Genomic DNA, 21,382 nt, shown 5'->3' on the forward strand with positions numbered 1-21,382 from the left:
AGCTGTCTAATAACAAAACACTGCAAAAAATTATAAGAATCTAACATAGACTGCAAAGTCTCTGGTAGCCTGATATTATTTTGAATAAAACTTAAGTGAGATTTTGGAAAATTCATTTAAGAATCACAGAAAGGGAGCTGCAGAAAGTTATTTAGTTCATAAAACATAGCTGTGAAGTAGTTGTCTAAGCTGTCTTTTTAAATCTCCAAAAAACGTTATGACCCACTGTCCCACAAGCAGGCATAACAACGCTTACCATGAGAAGGGGAGATTGTTTTGGGCAATACGTAACCTTAATTTCTTTACTGATAAAAGTTCAGATATTTGGTAGTGTAATGTCCTTCTGTTATAATTAGGAGGGTTAGTTGAGTGGTTTTTAAGGCACGTACAGTTTGATTTCTGGACAAGGAGTTGTAGAGGATCTGCTTATATCTACTGAAATAATGTCGGGGTTTATCTAGATGGTATCAAAGTTTTTATTACTAATTTTCAGCACTTTATTGATGTTATATTAGATGGGTCATATGCAAATCAATTTTCATTAAGTCAGGGGTTTTAGGAAATTGCAAGTGTTTAAGGTGTGCAATGCTGACATTTAGATGTTTCTATGTATTGTTTTATGTGTCTTCTTAATTATAATAATATGGAATAAATATAGCAAAAAGAATGTCAATTATCACTTTATATAATGAAGAGTGTTAGAATTATTCGCATACAAATGAAACTTTAAAAGTAGAAAGGAGGGATGAATCATTTTTACTTTTTAATTTTTAATGGATTTCTTATTTTTAAATTCTCATTACAGTGCATGGAAATTAGTAATTAATAGAAGAAATCTGGATCAAGTTTTACTGTGAACTTTTATTAACATTTCTAATGAAAACTAAAAATACTGTTTGAATCAAAGAAGCAACTGAGGATACAATATATACACTCTGCATATATTACTTAACATTTTATCTCTCCTTTCCTCCAAATGAGAATCTGACCTAGGTACAATATAGTAACCTGAAAATTTCCAAATTACCAATTAGAATAGCTAAGATTCAAACTAAAATACGAGCTTTACCCACTTTCTGAAAAATTTGCCTTAAGCTGTCCTTATCATCTTTTACAGATAATCTTATTCAAAGCAAAGTGTAATTATAGTGAAGTCAGCTGGAACTGAGGACTACACCTTCTGTTATTCACTCACCTGTTTTTACCTGGTTGTTTTTAATTTTGTTATTGTTGCTGATCAAAACCGACAGTAAGGTGAATTCAAAAAATGACACTGGTAAAGCCAGCATCTTGAAGGAAGTAATGTAAGCCTGAACCCATCCTTTAGAGTTGTAATCTAGCTGCCACTAAATCTCTGTATCTATAAAAGTAATAACTCATACCAGTTATGGCTGAGTTTCTGTGTCCCTTCGTGGGATTCGGGATTTGAAGAGTATAAGAGAGTAAGATAGCTTATCATAAAATGTCTGACAGTGCATACATCAGAAGGGTTTACTGGATAAAGATGCAATCTCTGTCCATCTGCTCAAGGCAGTTTATAACTTTCTTATTCTTTTGCAGATCACCTACAAAGCAGTCAGTTCCTTTGACCCAGAAATAGATTTATCCAATCAAAGTGGACGAGTCTCAAAGCTAGGAAATGAAACTCACTATCTCTTTTTTGGACTGTATCCTGGCACCACCTACTCTTTTACCATCAGAGCGAGCACAGCTAAAGGCTTTGGACCCCCAATCACAAATCAGTTCACAACTAAAATATCAGGTATTTGATTAAAGAATATTATCGTTGGCTTATGACATGGGTGTTTCTTTGTTGTTTACTTGTTCTTTAGGATCTAACAAGCAGCAAATTGAAAAAGTAAAATACATGTTCGTCCCTGAAGATGTCAGTGTCATACATTAACATATCTGACAAACTTCCAGGTGCTTAAAGATCGGCTCATACTTTGAAATTGCTGTTCACAAGTGTGACTTGTCACCCAAGAAACCCTATGAATTATGTGCCTGCAGTCAGTGCCAGCTGCTGTTACAACATTTAGCATAGGGTTTTTTGGACATGAGGATGAGGGTTCTATTCAGAGCTTAGTCAGCCTTGACATGATTCTAAATTCCAGTAACAGTGCTGGAAAATCTCTTTAATGAGCCATGAACAATTGAGAGTGGAGCAGAGATACTACATGTCTAGCGCTCACTTAGAAAGTGTAGCTAACTGCCAGCCTGCCTATGTTCATAGCAGGCGTGTGGACTGAAGTGGATATGAAACTGTATTAGACAAGAACATCAGGACGAGTGGTTTTCAGATAACAGCAGCATGACTCTGTCACTTCTGCAGATCCATGAACAATATTTTAAAGCCCTCCCAGTGGCAGAGGAAGACTTCCTTTCTCGAGCTGGTGGGATGCAATACTATTACATACTCTAAAGTGCTTATGTAACTGATAGCAAAATGTTTTGCAAAGTTATAGTTGAAATCCCTTTACTCTTCACTTCTCTGCAGTCTTCTTGGGAATTAAACTGACAGTTGAACTATGGCCCCTTGATAATATATACAGAAAATTACCTTATCCGTTTGTGGTCGACTTTGCTTTTCAGAAAAGGTAAAGGCAGGCATTTTGGTACAAAATATTCTTTCTCTTTTACTCACATTCTTTGTACTTGTTCCCATCACTCATTTTCTGTCGTCACTAGAATGAAAAAAAGTAACAAGTGTTTATCAGAAATAGAGCTTTTTTTTTATATATATTGTAGGAAAAGACAGTTAATGCAAGGTGGGAATTATTGCCGACACAGGTGTTTGTAGAGAAAAAATCATTGTTAATTTTCAAGTTAGAAAATTACTCGTTATAGAAAGTCTAAACGTAGTTAACACTGAGCAGCAATGATGGGATTCATTTTCCATCCCCTTTGCTGTACTGAGCAGAACCTTTCTCTGTCAGAAATCAACTTCTGACATAGCAAGACGTGACATGAGTTAGGGTGGCAGAATCAGCCCTTATTAGAATGAGGAAGGAAGGATACTATTGAGAGTGGAGGAGAATCTGGGCATTTGGGAATAGTGCTGGATCTTAAATTGTTGTTCTTTTCTAAATTTGCTGTGTCACCAACTAAAACTCGTTAGTGTAAACAGATATTGCAGGCATGCTTGGGGGTGAGACTAACCTCCAAGCAACCATGCAGAGAGGTTCTCCAAGCTGTCTTGTCTGCACCCCACTCTCTCTTTACTTCATGTTATTTACTGTACTAACAGAGAATGTTTGTGACTTGTCTTTGGGTAGTTAAAGCCATTCTCTTAATGAATTTAAAATAGAAGCAGAATGCCTGTATTTCCTAGTATCACTGAAAAATCACAACTGAAAATTTAGCTGTTCAGTGTGGTACCCTCTTTGCAGTACTATTGGCCTGTGATCTCATCATCTTACTGTAAGGCTTTGGGGCTCTTGATGTGGCCAGTGCTCTCCATTTTGGAGAGGTGTGAAATGAAAATGCTGAACATTTATGGACAAAAGCTTTTGCTGTTTTTTAGAACAGATGAGGTGGCAACAGTGCATTCTGACCAATTTCTAAATTGAGTCATTGAATTTTAGTCTGCCTCTAGACTGCATTTTTATTTGAATAAAATCCTCATAATTTCCTGTGTTAAGTGTTTGAGTAGTACCATGCTGTACTGTAAATAGTTGCCATGTTTCATTGTACAGTTGTGTGGTTGGCACTGATGGATGAAGTGATCCGTGTGTAAATACATATTACCAAAAGCAGAGCTTGTAGCAGAACAGAGCCTGCTATCAAAATTGGTGGGCACTCTATTAGAAGACTGTTTTCTGTTGCATGTAACTTTGTGAAGTCAGCTGTGCGGGCTGAAATTTTGTATACTGCCTTTTATACTAAGAAGAATTTCATCCATTTCAGGAACATTGCTGACATCATGATAAATTCTGGTGACCGATGCATTACTGAAGTGCTTTCAAACAGAAATTTAAATATTTAACAAGAAGAGAGACATTACTCTGAGCCATCACTCTGAAAATCTGTCCAGATTTGGGCAATTTGTAAATGTTGCAGTTTGCACACAAATGGTGGAAACTTGACAGAATTGAGCAGCGAGTGTCACCGTAGATGATATCCTCACTAAATAGTTCTTCAAGCTTTTAGAGACTTGCCTGTGTGTTCATCAACTCAGTGTGGCCCAACACAGACAGAGAGTCGCTAAGGGCCTTACCTTTTGCTGCACCTGAGCTTTCTGCTGCTGAAGACCAGGGTGTGCAGTTGCAAAACCCATGAATAGGCAGAATATCTCCAGTTTTCTCTGTTTATTGATAAGCTCCTTCTTTACATGTGGGCAGTGTAGAGGAGGAAAAGTCCTAACCTAGGCAGGAGAAAAGTGTAAGAATAGATAATGTCCAAGTATCTGTGGAGAAAATAAAAGGTAGCCAGGACTAAAAGGTGGGACTGGGAGAACCACAACTTATATCCTGGACAGGAGGACAATTTTGGTGGAGGGAGACTAAGATAAGTAAAGAGTGCAAGCAGGGACCTAGGAGTCATAAGTTAGGAAGATTACAAGACTTGTTAAGATGTGGGCAGGGGTCCAAGGATGAGAAATGACACTTACAGTGTTCCAAAAACATTCGGAGTTCATACAACTTTTTTGGAGATGCAGTTACTCTGTGCTTCCTTATTTTGAGGATGGTCGGCTTGAGAATGGGGCATTATGTGGACACATTCTGCATATTCAAAACTGCAAAACTGGAATACATGAAAACTGTGTCTGAATCTTTAAAATAGTGTGGAAGATTATGCCTTTAGGCTTCTCAAAGTGGGTACCCAAATTACTTAAAATGATTAGTCTAAATGTTTGTACCCTATATCCAGGATTGTAAACAGAATAAAACCCTTGCAGCTTACAAGGAGGTTTTTGAAGATTAATTTTTTGTATTTGTGAGACATTTCAAGATTGGTGAATATGAATGAATAGCAATGAAGATGTTGTTGATGTTCTCACAGCAGACTGAAGAGTTGTGGACAAAAGCGTTAACACAATCCTTACTTGTATATGTAGGGCAATATGAATAAAGGAGAGAGAAGTTTGTATGTCTTTCAAGTAGATGCAGCTACTACCAGGAAGGTGAAAAGGACTGGAAAATACACTTGAAAGAAAGACTCACATTGTTGGAGTTATTTAATTTGCTAAAGGAGCCTAGAGGTTGATATTATCTGTATGTGCAGCATAATATACACTGAGTAACTTCATCAGTATGGTACACAAAGCATCCAGTGTCTCAAAGATGAAGCCAAACAAATTGAGATGCCGAATAGATCTCCATGTTCAACATGAAGTACCATCAGCCGTTGGAAGAACCTGCTAACAAAAAGATCTCCACAGCCAAATGCTTTTTTTTTTCCAAGCAGGAATTGGTTTAGTGGAGTTCACTGCCCTGCATTATTCCTGTGGTCAGAAGAGATCATTGCAAGGACCACTTTTTGCTTCTGTAGCCTTTAAATCTGTTAATTGTGTATCATCATTAACAACTGGACAATAAGGATACAACAGACTGCTAAACAATCAATTAACCAAGCAGCCTTCCATCCAATGTAATGATAAAAGTGCGACTAGATGATAGCACTGAAAAAAGTAGCAACAGTAGAAGGCAATAACTGAGGCATCGTTTGTTTTAATCACAACTGTAATTCCTTAATGAAGACACAGTTTGCAAAAGTGCTACTGAGTGTGGCTTCAAACGAAGATAAGCTCTCGTGGTGATAATCCTGCTTCATTACTGTAAATTATGCCTGTGGTGGACAATAGACCCAGGACAGTTACAGCACTGGTTAACATTCCAGGAATGACAAATTCTGAGAGTTCATCGCAATAACACTGACATGCTGAGAAAGCTGGGCTCGGTTTCAAAAGCTGTAGTCACTTCAGCATGCACATTTGCAGATGCTCTTCTTGAGATAACTTTTCATTTCCAAGTCGTGGATTCTCAATACTTTCTGCAAACTTACTCCTACTAGTATCTGCTTCCTCTCTTGAAATTGGCAGTGAGCTGGGATTTCTTTTTTTGTTGGGGTTTTTTTTGCCGAAGTTATTTAACAGTTGTCTCACACTTGTGTTGTAACAGAGAGCATCTTAGACCTACAATATGGTCATTATATTTGAAGAAGACTTTAAAATTACCTATTCTGATAAAGATACAGCTCTTGAAAGAGGAAACACAGGAATAATGATTATGATGGCTCTTTTCTTTTCTTATTCTAGCACCCTCTATGCCACCATATGAACTTGAAACACCTTTGAATCAAACTGACAGCACTGTGACAGTCTTGCTGAAACCTGCACAGAGCAGAGGCGCTCCTGTCAGGTACGGGGGAAAAATCTTTATAAAATTAAAACCAAATTGATTAATTTCGTGAACATGTTTTCTGGGGATTTTCTACACAGCAATCAGCATCTAAATTTGTGTCTGTATTAGCTCTAATTAAATTAAATAACTGAAGAAAATGAAAGTGCTTTGATGTTGAGCGTTCGTGTATTGTTTAAAGGATTTGATCCAGATGCAAGTGGCTTGTTCTTTGAAGATAAGGAACAAAGCCATAGTTCTGTTGTGTGGGTGGCTTCTTTAAGGTAATTGCTTACTGCAGAGTTATAAGTTCAAGGACATATCACATCTTTTACGCTGAGCTACTGTCTTTAATATTCACTCTTCTTGTTTACTTCACAGATTTAAGATAATCGACTCTTAGTAAGTTAGCCAATTTAAACAACACGTACCGTAACATTCATAAAATATTTAGATTTAATTCACCATGACAGCAGAAACAGAAGACAAAATCAACCTGGAAAACCAATAGCTCGGATTCTTTAGTGTTATATAGTACCCGTTAATGAATTTCCAGTTTGCAGAGGTTTTTTTCACTGCCAGATACACGGTACTGTGCAGGTCCTTCATTGATTAGAATAAAAGATGCCTGATTTTCAGTGAAGGAAACAGAGGAATGGTTAGATTATTTTGAGTGAGAACCAGTAATGAGCTCAATACTCTGAATGAATGAAAATGCAGATGAGATAAATACAGATTTTTCTGAGGTTTAGGATGTTTTTCCTTTTGGCTCATCACGTATTATCAACAATGGTTAATTCTTTTGTTACTGTAGGAAGAGTTTCCACCTATAGTGAATAACTATCAATTACTTTCATCGTGATGCTAAGGGTTTTGGTAATTTCTGTTTGCCTGGGTAATACAGAGCTGGTATACTCGTTTATGCGTGAATGAAATTAAACGTTCTTTGGGTTTCTTCAGAATATTCAAGGCTTCGTACAGTTAGGGTTTTTTACTGTGCAACATATTCACTGTTGCATTATGTTTTATGTGTATGTAGGTTTGCATTTAGGAAATGCCATGCTGTAGATCATTCAGACTACTTTTTAAGAAGAAAATGTGGCACTTTGGGGAAGTCTGAGACAGCTGAGAAAAAACAGAAAGCTATTAAAGCAGATTTAATTTTTCGATGTAGCAGGTTAGATTAGAAACAGAATTATGTTTGCCTTACTTTATCTCACAAAGCTATAGTGTAGTCCTTTGGAATTCAAGCATCTGGATTAAAATAATACCAGTTGGAGTCATTGGTTTAAACGCAAACATATTAGAACATTAATAAAAAAACCAGTTTCATTCCTTTTATCTGCATCATGAACTAAAAGATGATTGACTCCTATAGCAGTAGTGACACATCAGAAACTTGACTGACAGTAGAAAGGAGCTAGTTAGGGGATTAAAGTGTTCCAGATAAGGAGGAGAGTAGTTAGGAAAAGGAGAGATTTAAAGTAACATCAAGCAATGGAATTGACAGATGAACACACAGCAGCAAATTTACAGAGGTCCTTTGCAACAGGTCTTGAAATAAAATGAATTGCTGACTGCAAACTCACAATGTAGATACAGAGTGAAGCAGAGTGAAAATTAAAGTAAGAATTTCTTAATACTTTTAACATTTTATTATGCATTACACTCTCAAGCACACTGGCATTGCATAGCTTGCAGAACACATTCTGCATATGGATTTCATTGTCTTAATCTGTATTCTTTGGGTGTTAAAAGTTTAGTCATACTTCATTTATGCACACCACTAAGCAAGATGCCTTGTCTATTGATTCTGCTACAACTACCAGCTTGGTTAATGCAGATTTTTGAAACTGCACTGAACTTGCAGTGTAAATGATTGTTGTTGTTTTATTGATCGACACATCAGCCATGTCACACAAAATTCTTTAATTCCTGAGATGGATAAGGAGAGCACAAATTCTACCATTCAAGTCATCAAAGCTAATACCTGAGGTCATTCAGAATTCAGGCTTTTTTCTGGGATTATATTATTTTTCTCTACTTAAATATGAAAAAACCTGGTATTTTATACCTTATTTAAAATCTGTACACAACCACCACAACATAAAAGGAGAGAAAGGGCACCACTGATTGTTTAGATGTTGATTCAAAAAGCAGACTTTATAGAAATGTTCGAGAAGCTCTGTTTACAATGATAAAGTACACATTAATCATGAAGGCCAAATGGCATTCCAGGTTGTTTTAGAATTCAGAAGACTGGACATGATTAAAATGTATTTTGTCAGAGTTTTATTACAACAAATACTGCTTGCTTTGTCTTCAATTTCAGGTCCAGCATGTTTTGTGGCTGTTGCTGCGTTTATTTCAAGGAGATTATTTCAGAATTATATATGTTTAAAGCAGTACTGCATTCAGTAATGATGAGTATGTGCACTTCTTCAACAGCTGGCTAAGCTATTTTGATTTTTGGAATGGCTGTAATTTGCAAGGCTTTTTAATTTAAGATTATGACTCTGTGGAAATTGTAATATATATGTCTTACTGTGGATATTCGTTTTTTTCAAAGATATGTGTATTTAAGAGTCAGTAAAGTTTTAAAGAATTTGCATAAAACGCATACAAATGCAGGTGTTTTCTTGATGAGGGCTTTGCAACATCTATTGAGGGTCTCACTCTTCCAAGGCAGTATCATTTGTACCTTTTAATTCTCCAGGGCAAGTTAGCCTAAAGTTTAAGAGACCCTGGGGCCAAATTGTCTGCAGGTGCATAGATTGGTCAGTTCCATTTACTTTGTCTAGAGAATGCTAATTTCTTGCAAAGCTGAGGCTCATACGCAGAAATAAAAAATGTAATGCTCTGTGACTGCACGTATTTAGTGTTATTTATATATTCACGTATGTTAGAAAGAGCTTTAGATTGTTGCCGCATTCCAGTATAAAAGGCTCTTGTGACCTTCTCTGGAAAAGTTTTCCTGCAAGCTTTTAGCTTCATCAGGGAGAAGCAAGTTTTCTGTGTCACATAGATTTCCATTCAGTCTTGCCATGATAAAGGTAGAGTGTTTCCACTTCTTTTATCTCGCTGACGTAATCAGCAAAATGCTGTCACCGTACAGCCCTCCTCCTGCTATTCTGTGCCACATCCTCAAAAAGCCTGGAAAGGAAACATCACAAAGATTTTGGCCCAGATAGTGCCGGAACCACCTGGCGATAGCAAGTGCCCTCGGAGCAGCAGGCTGGGGAAATGAGCAAGAAGGGTGAGGAAGAAGGCAAGACCGTGCAGGCTCTGCTCTGCCTCCTGGTCACTTTCTTACACATAACAGAGTTTGGCTCAGCTGGATTTGCCCCATTAAGCCCTTCTGATCAGTCGATGGCCTGTTCAGCCACCCTTTCTGTTCTTACAGACACCACAGACCACTGGTACTTTCCTCTTCCAGCCCGAAGTCGGGGAACGGGAGGATCAAGCGTGTCAGCTAGCAGCGCCCTGTGGACACAATAAGCGGCGTTGAGGGTGCCAGACCACTTCCTGTGCCGAGTGCATGGGATCAGTCCTGCAGCACCTGGGGCTGCAAAGCCCAGGCAGGATGAGAGGGAGAGAGAGAACCACAGCAGTTGCCAAGTAGTTAGTTTTAAAGTATCTTAAAGAAAATATGCAGAAGGAAGCAAATATACTTTGAATTATGCAAGTTGAAAGCTGAGAGCGTGCTAGAGTGAAGGCAGTCTGTATTATCCTCAATGCAACGCCTTTATCATCAGTGTGCCCAACTTCTTCAACATGCAAAAGTAAAAACAACTCTACTGGGAAAATAAAGCAAACATCTCTTTACTTGAAGTGCTTAGTTTTGAAACGTACTTGTAGTCTCTCTTTCCTGAAGAAGTAATGTATATTATATTTCAGCCCAAAAGGCCATATTAGGTTATTAAGTATTTTGAAGTGCAGCTGAAAACTACCATAGAAATTTCAAACTACATTATCTAACATGATAAGCACTCTTTTCTAGTACTTCATCGCATAAACACTTCATGATGTGTTCAGATATTCTAAATTCCACAGAGATTTACATTTCTTATTGGCCTAATCCAGACCTTTAAAGGCACCCTGTAAATGCTGGGTTCATTGTCACAGGTGGAATTAAGGGCATCTGCACGTGGTCCCTGGGGTAGGAACAGCATGATTCAAAGGAAGATGCATGGTGTAAAGAAACCTTTGTCAGCCCAAGTCCAGGGAGTACTTCGTTCTGTCTGTGGCTTAGCCATTTCAACAACACTCCTAGTGTAATGATTCCTAGATGAATGACAGAGGACACCTAATTCCTACCCACTGAGCAGCAGTAGGAAGGAGTAAATTAAACTGAGGTGGTCACCTTTGAAATGCAAAGGCGCAGACTCATATGTGATGCAACAGCTCCCCGCTGGAACAACCATGTGCTGCATACATGAAGCAGAGGTCACAACTGCCCTCCCATCCCTGCCACAGACATTGCAAGGTAGGAGGACGTGTCTTAGGGCCTCATCTCTTTTGTTCAGCATGACTGGTGCCACGAGGATCAGCCTTCTACGTGTCTGGCCACCCTCTCTGCTTTGTCACTTTCCCGTAGGGTGGCAGCAGGAACTGGAACTCCTCATGCCACGTCAGTTAGGGCATGCAGTACTGTTCAGACACTTCCGTAAGAGGAAACGGGATCATCTGAAGCCAGAGTGACCTTTTTCACAACCCTCCAATCTGACAGACACTCTTCCAGAGAAGCCACTACCTGCTTTTATTCTTGAAACTTCACTGTCTTCAGAAAAATGCTCACCTGGTCAGCAGATCAGCAGATTAAATTGTTTCACTGGCAAGCAAGAAGTCCTAATGAAAGCGGTGAAGCTAGCCAAGCTTTCTGGAAACCTGTGGCAGAGATCATTGGTGTTCAGAAAGAAGAAGGGCTTCAAACACTCTGAATACAAAAGCTTCAGGATATTTTCCATAACCTCAAAGAGACCATGGGGCACTCACATTGCTGTTGTGAGTGCATGGCAGCCACAGGGCTGGGTCTCAAAGCTGCAATCCAGTCCTCGGAGAAGAAGAGATACTGGTATCACAGTCTGAGCTTCTGTGTTGCATAGCAGGAGTGCAGCATTAATTCTCGTTCATAAGTTATAGAGGCAGACATCAGGAGTGTGATTATAAATTCAGGATAAGTGAACAAATGAGCTTTGTAATGCAAGATTGCTGATTTGCACAGTAAGAGATGTGTTAGCATTCTGTGTGGGCAAAAACGTGGCAACAGCACATGCAAATAAAAGCATTGCAATATTTGTATTTTTAGCTCTGTCCTCTCAAAATTCCTAATGTAATGCTAGCATATTACTGTAATTTCCTTCTGTTCACAGTGGCATTACATGGTAATGCAGTAATGAGAAAAAAGAAAATCTCATGTAGACACAGCTGAGGAGAGAAATAGCAAAAGTATGGGTTAACCAGGAGAGATTTGGAAAGCTTCCCAATAAAAGAAAAGTGAACTTTGGCCTTTCAAGAGCTCACTGATAAAACAGTCTAGATACTTGGTGGATTTATGACAAAGAAATGGTTATGTTGAAATAATGTCACTATACATGTTCAAGTACCATTACTAACTCACTAGTATTCTGAAATGTCATGTTCAAACTATTGCCTTCTGAAATACTGTGGGACCACGAGGTCCAAAGAGCATGGAGGGGACTTACTGTCCATTCTTTCATTTGCTTGCCACAAGCATCCTTTCTATTGTTTAAGGGTCTGTAAACATAAAGACTTGAGTTGTATGCTGTAGGGTCAGCACTTGCCTGCAAACTGTATTTCCAAATCATAGTTTTACAACCTGTAAGGCAGCCAGTAAACTTGTTTGAGGATGTCTGTGGTGCAGAAGGGACGGGGTTTTATTAATGGCCATAATTGTCACTGCTTTATAGCAACAAGTATAATTATTTACAGCAGAACGGTCAATTTCAGTTTCATTGAGGGAACAGTACAATAATTGCTTATGCTGTAAAAACGCTGTAATTCTTTTTTGTTATGCAATAGAACATGTCCTTGGATTTTTACTGTGACTTGAGTTAGAATTTATGGTACGTGTTGCCTGAGCATGTGTGGTGCAGCTTCACATGTCCTGCTGGCTTGTTCAGAAATTTCCCTGGTCCTTTTACTGTGACTTCTCACATAGTCCCTGGATAAAAGGAGCGTTGATTCTTGATTTCTTTAAGTAGTAATTTGTGTCGCTGAGAACCCAGCACGTAATGCTATCTGTCATTTAGCAGTGTGATTAATAAAAATTAATCCATAATAAATAAAACAAGCTAGAGCAATTCCAGAATAAAAGAGAGAATAGATGATTTCATATCTCTGAAGAGATTTTTCAGTTTCATAACTCAACGATACTTTCTCACGTGTTTTGTAATTAACAACTGGAGGATTTTCTGCACTGTTGTGAGGCTCTGCTTTTTCTTTTTCTTTTGTTTTTACCTTCCTTCTACTCGCTGGCCTTAAGTAGGATGCAGTGGAGACCGTTTCTTTGCATGATTCGTATTGAGAGTCTTCTCTCTTGCTTCCCTCTCATTCTGACAGTGTGATAGTCTGGTTCAGCTAGGCTGGTTCTCTGCTAACGTCCTGTGGATCACTGGGTTTATCCAGTCTCCCTGGTGAAGGCTGAAGTCTAGCAGCAATTCAACTGGTGAATCATAAACGCTTGGAACCCATATTCTGTTTTCCTGGCTCTGGACCGCCAACTTCAGTCAGAATTGATAGAACATGTTTTTCTTAAATCTACTTACTAAAATGAACAGCTCTATCTCTGAGAATGCAAGGAACAGAACAGTGTCATTTTTCCATGATCCCTTTCCAAGGAATGGCTACTCAGCGCTTAGCTTAGCCTACTTGAGTTGAGACTTTAGGCATGCATATTTACTACTGAATTTTGTATGCCCTGTGCCATTCTCTGGTACTGAGGCCAACTGGCTGAACTCAGTCCGTGTTCATCTGCAGAGCTCCAGGCACAATGACCACCTACAGATTGCCAGCTGGGAAAGGGCCCTGATTCATGTCTAGAAATTTTGGGGAGAGTGGTAGCTGGCTGGTGCCAAAGCCCTGCTGGGGACCTTTCAAACCATTTAACAGGACGGTGTTGCATTTCTCTATTCGGTCTCCTGTTATGCATATAGCTTAGATGGATTTTAGATGGCTCAGTGTTAGCAAGTCTGAGCCACCAGCCTGTTCTCAACTATCACTGCATTCTCAGTAAACCAGTAGAAGCCTCTAACTAGGAGCACAATGTTCCTAAAGCTCCTCCTCGGCAAGCAAAAAGACCTGAAGTCCTTGTTCCTGACTCACAGGACTTTTAATGTGTCATATTTTAGATGGTCTTGGAATAAAACCAGGGATAACAGACAGAATAAAGAGAGTTGCTGTTTGATTAGACAGATTCCTTCATGAATGCTCTCCTGGTTCTCTGATTCGTCTTGTGTTTCTGTCTGCATGCTAGGCCAACCTCAGCAGGAGACCACAGTAACGCTCTTCAGATGGCTGGGGGGGGGGGGAGCAGTATGGTGAAAGCCTCTCAGGTTGAAACCAGTATTGAACCCGGGCCTCCAGTTTCTGAGAGCATTCTCAAGTCATTAGGTTATTGTGGAAAAAGCTGGCATGGCTGTCACATCTCTCATGAGACACCTCAGATGTTTGTATCCTAAGCAGATGCAGACCTATGCAGTAAAGCCCCAAATAAAGTACCTCTCAGGTCCTTAAATGTAAGCATCTACTTCTAGCAGAGTTTAGGTAGTTCCTCAGTTACGAGTACATAGATCATCCCATAGAGACAATGTGAGAGGTGGAATCCCACCTTCATCTCAGAGTAGCCTTCTGGAGTTGTAGAGACATGTTTCTCTCTCCCACTGAGTGTGTAGGGGGCTCAAGTGTATTTCTGGGCACTTGCCTTGAGAGAGGTGTTTAATTTAGAGACTGTAACAAAGGGGTTATGGACATAGCTGGAAATTACTGCATTGTATGATTTTAACAAGTGTACTCAGATTATACATACCTGAGTTCAAATACAGGACAACCAGAGCACTCCTTGAAAATGTAAGGAAGAGATGCTGTTGGCCAGTGTTTAGTGAAGTATGCCAGGGATTTGTTTTCGTTTCACTGTGGCCGTGGAAGGGTTGAAGACAGAATATATGAGCCAGCTACATTTCCCTGAGTGGTTGTTGAGCAGGATTATGTGGGAATGTACTTTCTGGAGACATTTTAAAGTCATTTTCTGACGATGTGTATCCCAGTAGCTGTATGTTAGTGTGTAGTCACAGTGCTGAGTGACCCATTCTGAATTCCTGTAAAACTGTGGTTAGGAATTGTCAGGGACATATAACCCATTGCTGTCTCTGGGAGCTTTCACTGTTGATGTTACTATGCATTATGCATGGGCACTTCCCGTATCCTTAATGTCAACGTGAAATTAGATTTTCCATTGCGGCTTATCGTCTCACTACAGTTCTTTTGTTTTTGTGGAGGTTGGAATCTCATCAGTATTTTTGCTTTCGAGTGCTGGATGCTGAAGTGAGATGTCCTAAGTGAAAAGTATGGAGTCACTTTTAGTGATTGTTCACCCATTTGACTAATTAAGCACTCAAGTCAGTCTTGCATATCATATTGGAAGCCATAGCTGCTTGAGGCCTGTTAGTACTGAAGCCTTGGCAATGTTGCACATCAATCTTTCTATGCTCTATCCATGTCATATGCTTGGTATTTTTTTGTGATTGTTGAGATTCAGTTGCTTTTCTTTAACAAGTATTTGAATTAACTATGTCTTTTTAAGTGGCTTACAAGAGCTCTAAACCAGTGGCTGTGATATAAGTACATGTTCATTGTGCTGTGTTGTGGAGTACTGAATTGTCAGCTGAGAGGTGACCCAGTAACGTTCTGCATGTTTTGTTTATAGATATCAAGTATAAATGTAACACATTATAATCCATTTGGCAGGAAAAGTAGATCCTGCCTGCAGCATTGGATTGGAATGCTGCACAGAAAATACTGAATAGCCTTCAGGATTAATCTCCTAGAAATAGGATGAGATGCAAAGTTTGCATTTTATGAGCTAGTAACAAGGATGCATGTTGTAAGATAGAGGCTCATTTTTGGAAATAACAGAGGAAAAGGAAGTGTGTATTGATGGCTTGTGATATGACTGTGAATCATCAAAACATGGCATGACTGTGAAACAGGCAAACAGACCGTACACAGCAGGTGGGATTTCCAGCAAAGGTGACAATCTATAAATGCTGTTGTACAAGACACTGGCAAGAGCTCAGGTGAACTCCTGTGCTTAGAACAAATTTACTAGCACCACAGCAGCAGAGCATTATGGCATCAATGATCAGGGAGTTGGAAAACCTGTGTTCCACGTGGAGGAACCAAGAGAACTGACTTGTTTCAGCTATCCCACTAAGGCCGAGAGAAGACATATTTGTTTTCTAAAAATACATTAGAGGAATAAACTTCAGAGAGGGAAAAGAACAATTTCCGTTCAGAGAGCATGCAAATAAACAGCTCAAATATAGAGTCTCTACCCAAAGGTGAACTGAAGCTCTGACACAGGTACAGATAGAAATGTCAGGAAGGTGGTGCTAGATAAATTTATAAAAATGATTATGTGATGTGGTATTGTGTGAGAGTTAGTCACATGGCACTGTGGTGCCCAAAAATCCCTTTTCAGTTTTACGTATGTGTCAACCCAAAAAAAAGTGCAAGCTTTTATCAAGATGCTCACAGACTAGGGTTGTCTTCATCAGGGAGCCAAAAGGCAGCGGGGTTTTTCTCATGATCTAGGTTATAACACAGAAGTAACCTGTACCATTTTAATAGCTTTTTCCATAGAATCTTTGACAATGGTGCATTTTCGTACTGCTGTTGACCGCAGGATTTTTTCTTCCAGTATTGTGGTTTTTAAGCATGTTTATATGAGCCCTTTATTCACTAGCAAATACTAAATGGCTGCTTTAAAAAAGATTCTGTTACTAATACATGAATGTGTAACAGAAGGACAGTGGTTTCCAGGACAAAGTAGTTTGGGGGAATTCCTAACTCTCAGTGTAAGTGATATTTGATTGACCCATTCTGTGTGTTCTAAAGCATTCTGATCATGTATTGCAAGTGAACAAGTGAGTGCTTTCTTTTGATATTAAGTAGCATTAAAGGAGACAAAAAATAAAGAGCAGTGCTACATGGAAAGAGGAAGAAAAGCTATAGATTTGCTCCGAGTGAAACACTGTCGTCTCCCGTACCGGGTGCTGGAAGAGTATTCATTTTAGTGAACATTAACATGAAAACTTTCTTTCTGCTACACTGTTCATTTAAGCGGGAAAGGAAATCACTAGCATTTACAGCAAGCGTCATGACTCTGAAGCATTGCTAAGTAAAAGCTAATCTGCTCAACTGGATTACATTAAATGACATAAAGAAACATTAGAGACACTTACTGGGCTCTACAACTGAAAGCAACAACTCTTTAGTCGGGAGCAGTGTAAATGCCTCAGCCTAAAACAGTCTCAGAGAGCGGTGGGATGGATGTCTAAGGCATTATAAAAATGTTGAATTTAGGGAGAAATTACCATGGGGAAGTCAGACGAGAGTGAATGAATTAACCTTATTCTCACATCTGGAGTTGAAGCTGTTTTTCAGATCAGTCTCACAGGGTAGCGGAAGCACAAGGCCAGAATCTCATCTGTATTTAACAGCTATGCTAATCCTGAATTGTGCAGAATCTTTTATCTATGGCCAGATTTCCTGTGGGAAGAGCTGTACAATGTCATGCTGCCAAGGTTTCTATGCCTCCTAATCCTACCAGAGTCATTCCCAGTGCAGGGAGGAGGAAGAGTTATACCTTCACTGACAGAACAGAAGATCAGCCTTGTATTTATCCACAGAAGTCCTGAGAAACTGGGGACAATGCCACAAAAACTGGCTGTTTTTCTGTATCTGCCTGCATCATTCTGCACCACTGATTAGAATGCCCTGCAGAGCCTTTTTGTAGAGAAGAAAGGATGAAAATAAACACAGACAGCAATCTCCATTTCCAAATTGCTGGAGCAGGACCCACTGCATTTAAGTTGTGGAAAGAGATGATAGCTATGAGAGACGAGAATTTTGTTGTGGTTATTTTTGCTGTGGTCCTGTTCTCCCACAGCAGAGTCAGCAGGAGAAAATGTGTCTGTGCCTTGGGTCACTTAAGTGATTAACGCGAGCCTTTTCGGTTGCAGCTGAAGCACTGGCACGTGCTGCTTTCCACCAAGCCTCCCATGAAAGCATAGCATCTGGTAGAAGGAGAAAATGGACAGATGAGACAACATCTTAAATGAAAGCAAGCAGATCTGTGCTCCATGTTGTATCCCCTGGTTGAATAAATTTAAAACTTCGTACCCTCTGTGAGTGCTTTAATGAGCAGTAAACAGTTTTCAAGCTTTTAATCAAAAAACATTTTGAAATTGGCTTGTGTGTTCATTCAGCTGCCTCAGCAAATATTTTTCTTTCTGTGGTGCACACAAACCAGCAGAGCATCCTTGAAAAAGGGAGAAAAGCATTCTCCCTCTACTTATAAACCACTCGTTTTCATACATCTATTTGGTTAATTCCCCAGCCCAATTCAGTAGTGACTTTCCAGAGCACAGCTTTGTAGAATATAGAAAGATCTCGTTATGTCATTAATCCATTAGCTGATCTCCTGCTCTAAATACCACTTCTTCATTTCTATGTAATATCCAGGCTCCTTGATCAATTTTCATGTGCATATTATTTTGCATTCATAAATAGGAGCTGTGCAACTTGCCATAGTTACACACATGAATGATGTTATATTTGCAGAGTGTCTGCACCTCATGGACACTCTCCAGGGCATAGTCACAGCACTGAAGGAGTTTACTAGAAAACAGTGGAGTATTGCTTACTTGTAATCAGTTTCTTAGTAGAAGCGATTTTTTTAAAATTTGTAAACCCCTGCAGATATTGCAGTGAATGTGCAGATCTTTATGTTGGGATTTTAAATCTAGAAGCTATATGTTTGTTTTTCTGTGCAAACTCTACGAATGTGCAGAGCACAGAAAGAAAACCACTGCTCTAGGATGCAGCATCTTGTATAATAAATTGGGAGTTGAATACAGGAGAATGAGCAATAGTCTACCTTATAACTTATGTATGGATTTAGATCTGATAAAATCTTCCTATTCTTTAAGAACATCATATTATTTCTCAAAGTATTTTTTTCATTATGTTTTTTGTGTAGCTACTGATCTTCTTCAGGGCTATCGGAAGAAGGAACCTGTGGTTTGTGAGTGGTCCTGGATTTCTTAAAAGTAGAAAGGACTCAGGCAGCCTCTTGACGATGACTGCCTTTTTCTGTTGCTCTATTCCTTTTAATTCCAGTACAGTATTTTATCATATTATATCCAGCAACGCTGAACACTGTAGAACAATAACAACTAGTATAGTATTTCTTAAAAAAATACTTGAGTCTCAAAGTGATTTAGTTGAAATGAAATAACACATTCATCCATGTAGATTTAAAGAACTTGTCCGTGTTAGGTGGTAGTCTGCCTTCCTGTTTTCTCAGGAATCCAAGTGCACTGGTCATTTAGACCTTGCTAGATCTATTCTCTACCTAATTTGTGAAGGCCAGGTAAGAACATCATGTCGTATTCTGCAGTGAGAAAAATAACTATTTCCTCTTTGCACCCTGGACTACATAGCAGGAAGGAACCAGATGGCATCTGATGGTTCAGGTACCATCAGGGACTTTGCTGGAGCTGAAAGTGTGTTGTAATGAATCTTTCCGTGCTAGTGAGAAGCAGATCTACAATTTGCGCACAGTAGTGAGCTTTCTTAGAGTATCAGAGGATCAGGCATACACTTTCAGAAATGCTACTACTGATTCTGAGAAGATGGGCTGCATGATCTCACAAGTCAGCATGTGGACTGACAGACTTGGGGCTGTTCAGCCTGGAGAAGAGAAGGCTGTGGGGAGACCTTATTGCAGCCTTCCAGTACCTGAAGGAGGCCTACAGGAAAGCTGGAGACGGACGTTTCACAAGGGCATGGAGTGATAGGGCAAGGGGTAATGGCTTTAAACTGAAAGAGGGTAGATTTAGATTAGATATGAGAAAGAAATGCTTTACTGTGAGGGCACTGGCACAGGTTGCCCAGCAAAACTGTGGCTGCCCCCTCCCTGGCAGTGTTCAAGGCCAGGTTGGATGGGGCTGTGAGCAACCTGGTCTAGTGGAAGATGTCCCTGTCCATGGCAGGGGCATTGTAACTAGATGGTCTTTAAGGTCCCTTCCAAACCCAACAATTCTATGATTCTATGATACTGGTTTCCATGTGTTCAGACTCTGGGAATTTCTTTTCGTTTCTTCCTCGTTGATCTGTACTTCAGTAGCATTGTGCATCAGTATTTTCTCTCTCTGCAACAGATTGAAAAGAAAGTATCAGCTCTGTCACGGCTTTTAGTTTTGAGTATTTCCTTCAGATCCCCTCTAACTTTTCTTTTTTTAGACTAAATTATTTCAGACAGTTTTGCTTTCTTTAATTTCTTTTAATCTGTGACAAGACTTTACTCATTTTTCCATGCTTTCCAGTTGTTTTGTAAATTGGCCTTGGCAACCTGAAAACTAGCGAGTTAAAGGGTGTAATACTGGCTTATAAAAGCACCTCACTTGCTGTATGAAGATATTTTTCTCTCATATTTATGAACTTATCATTTTTCTGTGTTCTATTTAAAAAGAAATTAAGCAAAGAACATAAAGCTGATTAAGAAGCTTTGAAATGGTCTTTGGATTGTTCCAAGTATCATAAATGTAAATTCACTGAAAATATGTTTTCTGGCTTGGTACCAGAATGTATTGCCATAGTTTCAGCAAAATTCATTGAAATATAAAACACTGTTAAAAACTTAAACCTTGAAGGATTCAATTCTTCAGACAATGAAAATCTTATTTTATGATATAATGGCACATTTTAGCCATATTAATAATATGGCAATAATAGATGAGATTGCTCAGTTGTATATGGTTCACTACTATGTGTGTGATTTCAAGGTCATATTATTTGATTTGGACTAACTTTGAGCTTGTTTACAGTCTGGTCACATTCTATTAAAGTTTTGGTAATTCATCTGACACCATACTCAGGTAAATCAAACAGATGAACAGAAACATATTTATTAAGAAATCTGAAAATAATTTATACTCCACTGCTGGTATTTTTTGAAAAAAACTTGGCTTTCTAAGATGATAGAACCACATCTGCTACAGTTTGGCACTAAGAAACTGCCAATCTGACTGAAACAAACACTGTTAGAATCAACTGCTGGTTCTTATCTATTTTTATACCATATAAGGTGATCATTTTGCATAGCATGTATGATATCTAACCTTTAATTATAATTGCTGTGTCCTTGTGCTTGTTACAAATTTCTAATTATTAAATTGCAGTGACATCAAAGAAAAAGATGCTCAGATAAAGAAATCTTTAAATTAGTTAAAAAAATCAGCAGCAAAAATCTCTCATCTTGACCTAATTTACTTGAAATTCTGTGCCTGATGTGAAGATTAATAGCAGGTGGCCTTTTAGGGAGCACTCGGCTTGAATCTAACGTTCTAGTTGTTCTTTTATTATCCCAAACCTCTATAACTAAAGGATTTTTTCACCCTGCCCTTTGTTCACAATATGGGACTGTAACTGAGTTCATATTTCTCACCCAACCTTTCAGCTGTAATTAATATTTTATTATATCCGATTTTATCACTAAATAGCCTAGCAGCGGGGTATTGAGCCACACACACGCTCCCACACACATACACACACAAAAGCGATAGTGACTTATGGATGCCAAGCAAGTTCCGTGTAATGAGTTATGGCTGAGCGAATACAAAATACATTCATGGTACCCAGCTAATATTCCAAAGCAATTTAGGACTGATCTTATCTTGATCAAACCAGGACAAAGAGAAATTAAAGTTACAAGAATGAAATATTCAACACTGTGTTATTAT

General features: G+C 38.9%; 1 protein-coding gene across 11 annotated transcripts in view; it reads left to right on the top strand.

The window, feature by feature from the left end:
- The window catches only part of PTPRM (protein tyrosine phosphatase receptor type M), a 499,856-nt gene that overhangs the window by 281,369 nt on the left and 197,105 nt on the right, over nucleotides 1–21,382 (top strand). For all 11 annotated transcript variants that reach the window (XM_075416445.1, XM_075416446.1, XM_075416448.1 and 8 more), the window contains exons 10-11: nucleotides 1,561–1,762; nucleotides 6,257–6,359. In XM_075416445.1, the coding sequence (XP_075272560.1) occupies nucleotides 1,561–1,762; nucleotides 6,257–6,359 (305 nt within the window). The remainder of the gene's footprint in view (nucleotides 1–1,560; nucleotides 1,763–6,256; nucleotides 6,360–21,382) is intronic.

This window comes from Opisthocomus hoazin, chromosome 3 (assembly GCF_030867145.1).
Source record: "Opisthocomus hoazin isolate bOpiHoa1 chromosome 3, bOpiHoa1.hap1, whole genome shotgun sequence".
Taxonomy (NCBI): domain Eukaryota; kingdom Metazoa; phylum Chordata; class Aves; order Opisthocomiformes; family Opisthocomidae; genus Opisthocomus; species Opisthocomus hoazin.